This window comes from Helianthus annuus, chromosome 8 (genome assembly GCF_002127325.2).
Source record: "Helianthus annuus cultivar XRQ/B chromosome 8, HanXRQr2.0-SUNRISE, whole genome shotgun sequence".
NCBI lineage: Eukaryota > Viridiplantae > Streptophyta > Magnoliopsida > Asterales > Asteraceae > Helianthus > Helianthus annuus.
Genome location: NC_035440.2, coordinates 152,372,810 through 152,386,340, shown reverse-complemented (window position 1 = coordinate 152,386,340; position 13,531 = coordinate 152,372,810). Strand labels below are relative to the sequence as shown.

The window sequence follows — 13,531 nt, the reverse complement described above, 5'->3', positions numbered from 1 at the left end:
AAAACTCTATCATAAGTCCCTCATTTTTATATCGACTTAATCGCCGAGGCCAATGGCGAGCGGGTCATTAGTTAATAGCGCTATTAGGTTTAACAAACCTCACACCGTGCCAGTCGGACGGGCGTGTACTAATGGACTATGGCAAACCGTCAGTGATGATAGACACTGATGTAGGGCACAACTTATTTGCGTAGTAGTCGATATGGTACAGTCTAGTGGTTCACATGGGGAAGCTCCCACTAATCATGAACAGGGTATGGGTAATAAAGAATGAACTGGTTAAACTTTCTTTCAACTACGGGGTAACCCCCACGGCAATTACGCCAACGAAAGACAAACCACGTTTTCGGAAAACAACTTAAAACTAAACAACCAAACGTGAACTCACTCAACTTTGTTGTTGACTCGTTGTTTTTTTTTGGGTAAAGGGTTACCCCGGTGAATCTATTATAAACCGCAAATAAGTACAAGTAGTGAGGATGAATTCCACACTAGTTCATATACAGGACATACCCCATATATCTAAGCCAACAATCATAAAAGAACCTATGACATCACATCAAACCTAGCCTACTACACATCATGCAAAGATATCTAGCAGACAAAACAATACATAACCAAAATCTTCAACCTCCATCATCGAAGATGAAGTTGCCACGAACCGGCAGCCCCTTTAGACGAACCAAAGACAAACTAACCATTGGAGATCTTTGTGGAAGAGGTGCTTGCCCCTGTACTAGGAGTCGAAGGATATGTACCCGAATCTTTGGTTTCATCATAGACAACTTCAACCCCGTCCTCATCTAAATCCACATGAACCTGTCTACCCCCTTTATTTCTATCTTGAGTTGAAACACCCCGTCTCCCAACACACTCAAGAGCAGGAAACGGATTATGAGTTTGGATTTTATGGGAAGTAGAAACCTGTTGAGAAGTAGCGGCCTTTTTCTTCCTATCCACCGATCTGTATTCAAATTTAGGCTTCTGGTTATTAACTTGAAAGCCATTCTTCTTTGCACTCTTCTTAACCGGAACTTCAGTAAAATCATCCTCGTCTACTATTGGCCTGTTAATAGGAGTTTTGGATGTTGAGCCAATACGTGTAGGACATTCCTCAGAGTCATGCCCAAACACACAGCAGTGAGTACATCTCGGAGGTTCCCATTCATACTCCACCCGAATAGTCTCGGTAACATATTTGTTTCCATCCAATTCAGGAATAGCCATGGTTACAGTGTCTTTCAAATCCTGATCAGCTGATATTTCAGTGAGAGCCCTAGCATAGCTGCTCCGTCCCCAAGCCTCATTACACATATCAACAGTATACGAATCCAGCCGCACAGGAGATCCAATTTTTAAAGCCAGCATGCTTAACCCATCATCAGAATAAGCCACTAGAGGGACGTCATGTAACTTTACCCAAACTGCAACCTTTTTCAACTCTTCTTTTTTAAGGGTGTTTGTAGGGGACCAAATGTTGAGAAACAAGGGTTTGTTACGGATCATCCAAGGACCCCCTTCAAGAACAGCGTCCATTCCCTTTCTATCTTCAAACTTAAAGAAAAAGAACCCATTTGAATTCATCATCGATTTCTGAAGACCATGTTTCTTCCAATTTGTTCTCACAAAGTAATCTGTCACACCCCCAAAATCCCACCTCCGGAGTACTACCGCTTGGAGGCGTGACTGACCAGGATCCAACCACCAATCATACTGAACAAGCATATAAACAGTTATAAAAGTTAACCAATACGATTGGTGTTTCAAAACAGACAAGTTAAGTTGCAAGCGGAAGCATAAGTTTAAAGTTATAACATAAGTTCAAAAGTTTCAAGTTTAACATAGCACGCAGCAATCCGTGTCCCACAACGATCCTCCTCCATGCAAGCTCCAGCTGAGTACCTATGGTCCTGCAAAGCATGTAGTAACGAGTCAACAACTAGTTGAGTGAGTTCACGGTTGGGTGTTTGTTTTAGTTATTCCGAAAACAGTTTCCTTTAACTGGCATCCTGCCGTGGGGGTTACCCCATAGTTTGAAAACGTGACATGTTCATTCCCAGTTACTCCGGCATTCCAGCCGTGGGGGCTACCCCATGTTAGTTATCAGGCATTTCGGCCGTGGGGGCTACCCCATGCGTACACTAGACTCGTTACCATATCGACTGCTGACTGTAGTCATGTTTATGTGCCCTGAAAACATCAATGTCTATCATCATTGACGTGCCCCAGATCCATTAGTTCACGCCCGTCCTCTGCGGCACGGTGTGAGGCTTGTCAGACCTAAATAGCGCTATCTAACTAATGACCCGCTCGCCATTGGCCCGGCGATTAGTCGATACAAAAAGGAGGGACTTCGTGATAGAGTTTTAGTCTAGTACGTTTATCCGTCCGTCCGGACGAGGAATCACATTCCTGAACTACTGACGTCCTACCCAAGGAGGACGAGGAATCCACGTTCCTTAACCCCGTTCCCAACCCAGGGAATCCCATGCTTTGTAGAGGGTGTGAACTCACCTTGGTTTGCTCGGCAGTTAATCACAGAAAGATCAATCAAGTCGCAAGTAGTCAATAATGTCCTAACACGGATATCACTTATAATCAGATTCAAACCAAGCAGTGCACGTACAAGTAGCAGTTACGGCATACAGTTTCTATCATGGCAGTTTAACAACAGTGCACAGTATCACATTTGGCCCACAAGTTCTACCTAAGCCCAATACACGTATTAATCAGTCAACACAGAAGTCCACAAGGCCGGCCCACCAACTTAGGCCCATAAGTGTGGTCTCGAGTCGCAACCGGACTCGCAAGCATGGTCTCGAGTCATGTTGTTTGATCATAAATGGTTGCGAGTCGCAACCGGTGTCGCAACCATGGTTTCGGCTAATCATGCTGAGGTCTCGAGTCGCAATGGGACTCGTAACCTGTAGTCTCGGCTTGTCCTGTTATGGTTGCGAGTCGCAACCGCGTGGTCTCGAGTTGTCACGCTGTGGTTGCGAGTCGCAACCGTGTGATTGCGAGTCGGTATGCTGTCATTTTCACGTTCAGTGTTGATTCAGGTATGGTCAGCTTAATGGTACAATGTAATCAGGCCCAAATCAGGAAACAACCAATAGAATTCCACTAACAGTTTTCCTAATCAGGCTATTAGAAAAAATGGATCAAAATCACAAGGGTTTTCACATCTTCAACTATCATTCAAATTGTTCTTCCTATGTTCAAACACATATTCATCAAGTTCATAACATATTTAACACTTATTCAACCAAAACTATGAACAAGCATCAAAACACTTAGCATAACACACAACTCGGTTTTCATATAAGTCCGATTTCATGACAAGTGCAACCCGATTTCATGTATCATCAAAATCTAGTAGTTTAAAATCTATTTAACACAAGATATCATGAGTTCTTTAGCAACACATTCAATCATTAAAACTTTTTAACACACATAAAACATCATTCATGTGATATCATTCTTTTTGACAACAATTAATAAGAAACATTCATGCATAAATCATATTGTCATAATCATCAATCCAAGCACCAAAACACAACATGAACTACTAACATATCAAGAAATACTAACCGGTTGGTGAAGTGTGTGTGTGTGCCGATCCAAAGTTCCAAACCCGAGAGTTCTTGTGCCAACCGATTGGATCCGAGAGCTTGGAGGTGTGTTTGTGTTCTAGAGTTCTAGTGAGAGAGAAGATAGGAGAGTGTGTGTGTGTTCTTGTTCAACGAATGGTAAAAATGACTAAGGGTGGTTTATATATATGCTAGTTCCAAGTGTTGCACCCTTAATGGGTTCGGTTAAGGGTTTACGGCCCAAATGGCCCAACCGGCCAAAGGCCCAAACCGGCCTAATGGTTACGGTTCACTCGAGACCACATGGTCTCGAGTCGGGTCCTTGTTGTTTCGTGTTGGGTTCTCGGCTCGCATATAACACATACATATATACATACAAATGCACACATAACAAAGCACATAAAAGTTCACGTTTATCATTAAGTTTAACCGGTTAACTAGTCACATAACGTACAAGCAAGCTACATCAAGACACAACGAAAGGTTCTAGATTTCGAGTTGTCACATCATCCCTAAGTTGAAAGAAATTTCGTCCCGAAATTTGATGGCACTCACTGAGGAAGCTAGTCAAGTTGCATGGTTTTCCCGGTTTTCCTGGGGTGTCACATCCACCCCCCCGTTGATCTGGAATTTCGTCCCGAAATTCCGTAGCTTCAGCCTCAGTAGCGTTTGTACTGTTCTCAAACAGTTGGGGATACTTTTGTTTCATCCGATCTTCGCGCTCCCAGGTAAACTCTGGGCCGCGACGTGAGTTCCAACGAACTCGAACGAGAGGTATTCTAGTGCTCTTGAGGACCTTAACATCCCGGTCCGTGATTTCGACTGGTTCCTCGACGAATTTCAACTGTTCGTCGATCGTGAGTTCCTTCAGAGGAACTACGTGCGTCTCATCTGACAGACACTTCTTCAGATTTGACACATGGAAAACGTTGTGAACTGCACCGAGTTCTGCTGGTAAGTTCAGTCTGTAGGCCACCTTGCCTATTTTCTCAAGGATTTCGAAAGGTCCAACGTATCGTGGGTTGAGTTTGCCTCGTTTACCAAAACGAACCACACCCTTCCAGGGTGAAACTTTGAGTAGAACCCGCTCCCCAACCCGGAGCTCAAGTGGTTTCCTGCCCTTATCGGCGTAGGCCTTCTGACGGTCACGAGCGGCCGCCATGCGTTGTCGTATTTGAGCAATCCGCTCAGTAGTGTCTACCACATGTTCTGGACCAGTGATTTGACTATCTCCTACCTCTGCCCAACAGAGGGGTGACCGGCATTTACGTCCGTACAATGCCTCAAACGGAGCAGCTTTAATGCTGGTGTGGTAGCTGTTATTATACGAGAATTCCACGAGTGGCAGATGCCTTTCCCAGCTGTTGCCAAAGTCGATTACACAAGCGCGAAGCATGTCTTCTAATGTTTGAATAGTTCGTTCGGACTGCCCGTCCGTCTGTGGGTGGTACGCTGTGCTCATATCAAGACGTGAGCCAAAAGACTTGTGCATTGCTTGCCATAGTTCCGAAGTAAAACGTGCATCTCGATCAGAGATGATAGAAGTGGGCACCCCGTGCCTCGAAACAACTTCCTTGAGGTATATCTCCGCCAGAGTGGAGAATTTATCTGTTTCTTTAATTGCCAAGAAGTGTGCGGATTTCATGAGTCGATCCACGATCACCCAGATAGTATCGTTTCTGCGCTGTGATCTAGGTAGGCCAGTAACGAAATCCATGGAAATTTGCTCCCATTTCCATTGTGGTATCTCTGGTTGCTGAAGTAGGCCTGAGGGTTTCTGATATTCCGTCTTGACTCGCGCACAAGTCAAACACTTGCTGACATAAGTTGCTATGTGGGCCTTCATGCTAGGCCACCAATACGTAGTTTTAATATCGTGGTACATCTTATCCGAACCAGGGTGTACCGAGTAGCGGGATTTGTGCGCTTCATCCATCACAAGTTCTCGTAAGTCGCCATAGAGTGGGACCCAAATGCGTCCTGTTACATAATAAGCACCGTCTTCCTTCTGTTCTAAGCGTTGCCTTGACCCGCGTAGGGCTTCAGCTCTAACGTTCTCTGGTTTCAGTGCTTCTATCTGAGCAGCTCGTATCTGCGAAGGTAGACTAGAATGGATCGTGAGTTGTAAAGCTCTTACGCGCTTAGGCGCAGTGTCCTTCCGACTCAGGGCGTCGGCCACAACATTGGCCTTGCCCGGGTGATACCTGATAGAGCACTCGTAGTCATTCAGCAGCTCGACCCATCGTCGCTGCCGCATATTCAGTTCCTTCTGCTTGAATATGTGCTCTAGGCTCCTGTGGTCGGTGTAGATGGCGCACTTGGTTCCGTATAGGTAATGCCGCCATAACTTAAGTGCGAAAACAACAGCTCCCAGCTCTAAATCATGCGTCGTGTAGTTCTTCTCGTGAACTTTGAGTTGTCGTGAGGCGTAGGCTATGACTTTATCTCGTTGCATCAATACACAACCAAGACCCTGAATTGATGCATCACAGTAAACCACAAAATCGTCTGTGCCCTCTGGCAGTGAAAGGATAGGTGCACTACAAAGTCTATCCTTTAGATGCTGAAAAGCCAACTCTTGTGCATTTCCCCAATGATAGACAACGCCTTTCTATGTTAGCAAGGTCAGAGGCTGCGCAATCTTAGAAAAATCCTTAATGAATCTCCTGTAGTAACCTGCCAATCCCAAAAATTGGCGAATTTCCTTAGGTGTGCGGGGCGCAGGCCAGTTCTTAATAGAGTCCACTTTGGATGGATCAACGTGAATCCCATCCTTGTTCACCACATGCCCTAGGAAATGGACCTCTCGAAGCCAGAAGTCGCATTTCGAGAATTTTGCGTAAAGCTGTTCCTTCCGAAGGAGTTCCAAAATAAGTCGTAGATGTTGTTCGTGTTCCTCTTTGCTCTTAGAGTAGATCAGGATGTCGTCGATGAAGACTATAACAAACTTGTCCAGGTACAGTTTGCAAACTCGGTTCATCAAATCCATAAAAACTGCCGGTGCGTTCGTCAGCCCAAACGGCATGACCAAAAACTCATAGTGCCCATATCGAGTCCTAAAGGCCGTCTTAGAGACATCCTCTTCTCGAACTCTCAGCTGGTGATATCCCGATCTCAGATCGATCTTTGAGTAGTAGCTCGACCCCTGCAACTGGTCGAACAAGTCGTCAATACGCGGTAGAGGATAACGATTCTTCACAGTCACCTTGTTGAGTTCGCGATAGTCGATACACATTCTGAAGGTACCATCCTTCTTCTTCACAAAAAGTACTGGAGCTCCCCAAGGCGATGAGCTAGGACGAATAAAACCCTTATCCAAGAGTTCTTGTAGTTGCGTGGAGAGTTCTTCCAACTCTGATGGCGCTAAACGATAAGGTGCACGGGCTACAGGCGCGGCTCCAGGAGCTAGTTCAATCTGAAACTCGACTTGGCGATGAGGCGGAAGACCAGGTAATTCCTCAGGGAATACCTCAGGATAGTCGCGTACAACGGGAAAATCTTCTAGCTTCTTCTCTTTCTCTGTGGTATCAGTAACTAGAGCCAAAATCGCAGTGTGGCCCTTTCGTAAGCACTTCTGGGCCTTAAGAAGAGAGATGATGTTCTCAACAGCACTTCTCTTGTCGCCACGAATCATGAGAGGTTCACTACCTAAACCAGGAATACGAACGATCTTCTCGTTGCAAAGAATCTCTGCTCGGTGTTGGGACAACCAATCCATCCCAATGACAACGTCGAAACTACCCAAGACAATAGGAATAAGATCGATAGAGAAGGTCTGGTTAGCGAGAATAAGCTGGCAACCCTTGACTACGTGTGAGGCTTCCAAGCTCTTACCATTAGCTAGCTCTACTGTGTGCTTGTCGCTCAGGGGTGTAGGAATACGCTTAAGCATCTTACTAACTTCTAGTGACACATAGCTAGTATCGGCACCCGAATCAAATAAGACTGTAACATAAAAGTCGTCGAGAAGGAACTTACCCGTCACCACGTTGGGATCATTCCTTGCTTCACCTTGACCAATCACGAACACTCGTCCCCTAGCACCGTTGTTGTTGTTCCCATTGTTACCATTCCCCTGATTGTTGTTGTTGTTGTTGTTTTGGTTCAGTTGGGGACAATCCTTCTTGAAGTGGCCTTCAGCTCCACACTGAAAGCACCCTTTGTTGTTACCCTGCTGCTGTCGCTGGTTCTGCTGAGGTTGCTGACGATTCTGATTGGCGGGGTATGCGCTCCTGCAATCCTTTGCAACATGACCAGGCTTGTTGCACCGATGACAGTTGCCCCTGGTGCATGGTCCACTGTGGTGTAGGTTGCAACGATTGCATTTGGGGTGATTCCCCTTGTATCCACCATGACTTTGACCACCGGACGATTGCTGACTGGGGCTCTTGTGATCGTCCGTCTTTCTCTGCTGAGACTGAGATTGCACAGAAGTTGAACCCCTGCTTGAAGTTCCATCCCATTTCCGTTTATCCCCACTAGAAGTACCAGAAGTAGTTGCAGCACCTATACGCTTCGGTAACTTGTTCTGCTCCACCGCTTGGTCAGTAAGACGGTGAGCCAACTGTACAACCTGCTGGAGAGTAGTCAAGTTTGCTGAAGTCACATGACTTTGGATCTCTGGCACCAAGCCCTTGAGATAGAGTTCAATTCGCTTATACGGAGGGTCCACCATAGTAGGACACAACAAGGCAAGCTCATGCGATCTCTTAGTGTATGCCTCAATCTCTGACCCCGACATCTTGAGATTGTAGAACTCATCTTCCAGCTTGTGAATGTCGTCACGACTGCAGTATTCCTCCCTGATCATTTCCTTGAAAGTTTCCCATGGGGTGGCGTTGGCAGCAACCAACCCTAACATCTGCACTTGAGCATTCCACCACGTGAGGGCCAAACCCTCGAGAGTACCAGTAGCATACTTCACCCTGCGCGCTTCAGGGCATTCGCACATTTCGAACACAGACTCCAGTTTCTCAAACCAGTGTAGGAGACCTACTGCTCCTTCAGTGCCGCTAAAAGTAGTGGGTCGACAGTCCATAAAGGTCTTAAAAGTGCACACCGGTGCCTGAGCATATTGACCTAAGGTAGGTGAAAGAAAGACAGAGTTTAACACAAAGGTTGGTTCACGAGGGTAGGATCCAAATGACCCTAGAACAATTTCGGACTGCAGGATATACCTCCTGCGTTTGCAGCTGCAAGCGCTGCGGCAACTCGTTCGTTGATCAAAGCCGTCAACTGGGCTTGTGTCATGTTAACGCGTCCAGACATGGTTCTTCATAATAAGAGTAATACGTGTGAGAGAGGTTCGCGAAAGTACGATAGTAGGACAGAGTAAGCACACACGTGTTCAAACAACAGTAGTTATACTAATCAAGCATACCATGAGCAATGTACTACGTAACTAACAAGTAGGCAATATACATACATCATATTACCTAGAACGTCGAGCCTTGCATGAGGAGCGAAGTGTCGTTGTGGACCGTTGAGCACTAAACCGGTTATAGTCTGGTTTTAACAAAAACGTTTCTCCTTTATTAAAACCAAGTTCACTATAACCAATGGCTCTGATACCAATCTGTCACACCCCCAAAATCCCACCTGCGGAGTACTACCGCTTGGAGGCGTGACTGACCAGGATCCAGCCACCAATCATACTGAACAAGCATATAAACAGTTATAAAAGTTAACCAATACGATTGGTGTTTCAAAACAGACAAGTTAAGTTGCAAGCGGAAGCATAAGTTTAAAGTTATAACATAAGTTCAAAAGTTTCAAGTTTAACATAGCACGCAGCAATCCGTGTCCCACAACGATCCTCCTCCATGCAAGCTCCAGCTGAGTACCTATGGTCCTGCAAAGCATGTAGTAACGAGTCAACAACTAGTTGAGTGAGTTCACGGTTGGGTGTTTGTTTTAGTTATTCCGAAAACAGTTTCCTTTAACTGGCATCCTGCCGTGGGGGTTACCCCATAGTTTGAAAACGTGACATGTTCATTCCCAGTTACTCCGGCATTCCAGCCGTGGGGGCTACCCCATGTTAGTTATCAGACATTTCGGCCGTGGGGGCTACCCCATGCGTACACTAGACTCGTTACCATATCGACTGCTGACTGTAGTCATGTTTATGTGCCCTGAAAACATCAATGTCTATCATCATTGACGTGCCCCAGATCCATTAGTTCACGCCCGTCCTCTGCGGCACGGTGTGAGGCTTGTCAGACCTAAATAGCGCTATCTAACTAATGACCCGCTCGCCATTGGCCCGGCGATTAGTCGATACAAAAAGGAGGGACTTCGTGATAGAGTTTTAGTCTAGTACGTTTATCCGTCCGTCCGGACGAGGAATCACATTCCTGAACTACTGACGTCCTACCCAAGGAGGACGAGGAATCCACGTTCCTTAACCCCGTTCCCAACCCAGGGAATCCCATGCTTTGTAGAGGGTGTGAACTCACCTTGGTTTGCTCGGCAGTTAATCACAGAAAGATCAATCAAGTCGCAAGTAGTCAATAATGTCCTAACACGGATATCACTTATAATCAGATTCAAACCAAGCAGTGCACGTACAAGTAGCAGTTACGGCATACAGTTTCTATCATGGCAGTTTAACAATAGTGCACAGTATCACATTTGGCCCACAAGTTCTACCTAAGCCCAATACACGTATTAATCAGTCAACACAGAAGTCCACAAGGCCGGCCCACCAACTTAGGCCCATAAGTGTGGTCTCGAGTCGCAACCGGACTCGCAAGCATGGTCTCGAGTCATGTTGTTTGATCATAAATGGTTGCGAGTCGCAACCGGTGTCGCGACCATGGTTTCGGCTAATCATGCTGAGGTCTCGAGTCGCAATGGGACTCGTAACCTGTAGTCTCGGCTTGTCCTGTTATGGTTGCGAGTCGCAACCGCGTGGTCTCGAGTTGTCACGCTGTGGTTGCGAGTCGCAACCGTGTGATTGCGAGTCGGTATGCTGTCATTTTCACGTTCAGTGTTGATTCAGGTATGGTCAGCTTAATGGTACAATGTAATCAGGCCCAAATCAGGAAACAACCAATAGAATTCCACTAACAGTTTTCCTAATCAGGCTATTAGAAAAAATGGATCAAAATCACAAGGGTTTTCACATCTTCAACTATCATTCAAATTGTTCTTCCTATGTTCAAACACATATTCATCAAGTTCATAACATATTTAACACTTATTCAACCAAAACTATGAACAAGCATCAAAACACTTAGCATAACACACAACTCGGTTTTCATATAAGTCCGATTTCATGACAAGTGCAACCCGATTTCATGTATCATCAAAATCTAGTAGTTTAAACTCTATTTAACACAAGATATCATGAGTTCTTTAGCAACACATTCAATCATTAAAACTTTTTAACACACATAAAACATCATTCATGTGATATCATTCTTTTTGACAACAATTAATAAGAAACATTCATGCATAAATCATATTGTCATAATCATCAATCCAAGCACCAAAACACAACATGAACTACTAACATATCAAGAAATACTAACCGGTTGGTGAAGTGTGTGTGTGTGCCGATCCAAAGTTCCAAACCCGAGAGTTCTTGTGCCAACCGATTGGATCCGAGAGCTTGGAGGTGTGTTTGTGTTCTAGAGTTCTAGTGAGAGAGAAGATAGGAGAGTGTGTGTGTGTTCTTGTTCAACGAATGGTAAAAATGACTAAGGGTGGTTTATATATATGCTAGTTCCAAGTGTTGCACCCTTAATGGGTTCGGTTAAGGGTTTACGGCCCAAATGGCCCAACCGGCCAAAGGCCCAAACCGGCCTAATGGTTACGGTTCACTCGAGACCACATGGTCTCGAGTCGGGTCCTTGTTGTTTCGTGTTGGGTTCTCGGCTCGCATATAACACATACATATATACATACAAATGCACACATAACAAAGCACATAAAAGTTCACGTTTATCATTAAGTTTAACCGGTTAACTAGTCACATAACGTACAAGCAAGCTACATCAAGACACAACGAAAGGTTCTAGATTTCGAGTTGTCACATAATCAACAACCGGATATGCAATTCTATCCCCCAGGAAGTAACCATAAAGAGTGTTAGCTAACCTGTTGTTAACTTGACGAACAGAGTCAATCGGAAGCACTACATCCACACCATCCAAAGAGGCATCTGAGATTAGCTTTCGAAAATTGACTTTCAGAACTTGGTTAGCCACATCATTGGTCTTCCTAGCACTTTCCTCTTCACTTTGAGCCTGATTTGGATTACCAACCCACTTAGGACCACTCTGCTCAACCTGTTTGTTTAGAACCACATCAGCATACAAATGTTGTTGAATTCGAGCATTTTCACCCTGTTCCTGCTTTCGGACACGAGACGGGCTGACATCATTTAGCGGGAGCACAAATGATACCTTTCGCCTATAAAAAACCATTGCATAATCCTCATCTGGTGAATCCGAACAGCCAAGAACGTAGTCAGTATCATTCAGCGGTAACATGAACCGAACCTTCTTATTACCCACTTCTGAAACCGTAGGAATTTGTGAATTCTGTCTTGGCTCAAAAGGTTTTCCATCGATACTACGGATCTTTCTCGCAAAAACGTTTGAATTATCCTCAGTTTGTTCATCCTTATCAACAGCCATATGATCAATCCCTAGTGACAGTCAACAGAAATTGAAGATATGACGGCTGAAAACCCTAGCAGCCGTAACAAATCTGAATATAGCCGAATCTGATGAACCCTAATCTGATGTGCAAAACTCTCTTTAACACTATGATAAGTCAGCCGCAAAGCACCAAACAATCCAAACCAACCAACAAAACGAAAAGCAAACCAGAAACCCTAAACTAGCAGGAAACCCTAACCCATGAATCTCATAAATCTGATATACGAATTGGTTAATCAGGCTGATATACCAACGAATCAACAGTTCAAACAAGGGAATTGCGGGCGGCGATAAAGAGAACAAAAAAACCCTAGACAAAATCGATCAGATCCTTACCAGAATTCGTATTAGATGTAAGACTCTAATGACTAATCTGATTAAGAAATCACGATGAAAGAGGTAGAGTTGCGTGAAGATCAGTAATCGCCATTGCTAGAGAGAGTATTAGGGTTTCCTTGTTTTCTAATGACTTTTGTTTTCACATTTTGTTGACTCGTTGTTACATGCCTTACAGGTCGCTAAATGCTTGGAGCTTGCATATGGAGGTGGTCGTTGTGGGATGCGAACTGATATGTCCCGTATTTAATAAATAAACTTTATGAACTTATTAAACCTACGTTTTGGACTTTAAACTTATGAACCATGGTCTATGAACTTATATTTTGGTATCACGTATTATGCTTCCGCTGTTTAAATTTAAAACTTGGTTAACTGGCTTTTGGTCACCAATTGTATTGTGGTTGGTTTTATTTACTTAAATACATTGTTCAATATGATTGGTGGCTCGATCCTGGTCACATCACGCCTCCAAGCGGTGGTACTCCGCATGGTGGATTTTGGGGGTGTGACAGATTGGTATCAGAGCCATTGGTTATAGTGAACTTGGTTTTAAAATGGGAAAAGATTTTTGATAAAACCAGACTATAACCTGTACAGTGCTCAACGATCCACAACGACGCTTCGCTCCACGTGCAAGACTCGACACCATAAGTGGTATGATATATGTTAGATTATCGGTTAGATAGCCCACACTGTGCATTAGTTAACGTGATAACTGCTACTTGAACCTTGTGTGCTTACTCTCTACTGTCGTCCCACACTTACGCACTTTCACGACACTTTTCTCACTTACGTTGCTTCGTGATGAAGATCATGAGCGGACGCGGAGGACGTATCAACCTCACTCAAGCCCAGTTGACGGCTCTGATCAACAAACGAGTTGCTGAGGCACTCGCAGCTGTTCCTGCAGGAGGTATAACCTGCTACTCCGACCTA

The 13,531-nt window shown here is 44.7% G+C and overlaps 1 protein-coding gene across 1 annotated transcript; it reads right to left on the bottom strand.

Moving 5' to 3' along the window:
- Positions 1–693: 693 nt before the first annotated feature.
- Positions 694–1,584, bottom strand: LOC110870632. Its single transcript, XM_022119813.1, has one exon. The coding sequence runs from the start codon at positions 1,582–1,584 to the stop codon at positions 694–696; it is 891 nt and encodes a 296-aa protein (XP_021975505.1).
- Between the last annotated feature and the right edge of the window lie 11,947 nt (positions 1,585–13,531).

What these genes read in the sequence shown, in the direction of transcription:
- LOC110870632 (XM_022119813.1), bottom strand. Translation starts at nt 1,584, where the DNA reads ATGAATTCAAATGGGTTCTTTTTCTTTAAGTTTGAAGATAGAAAGGGA.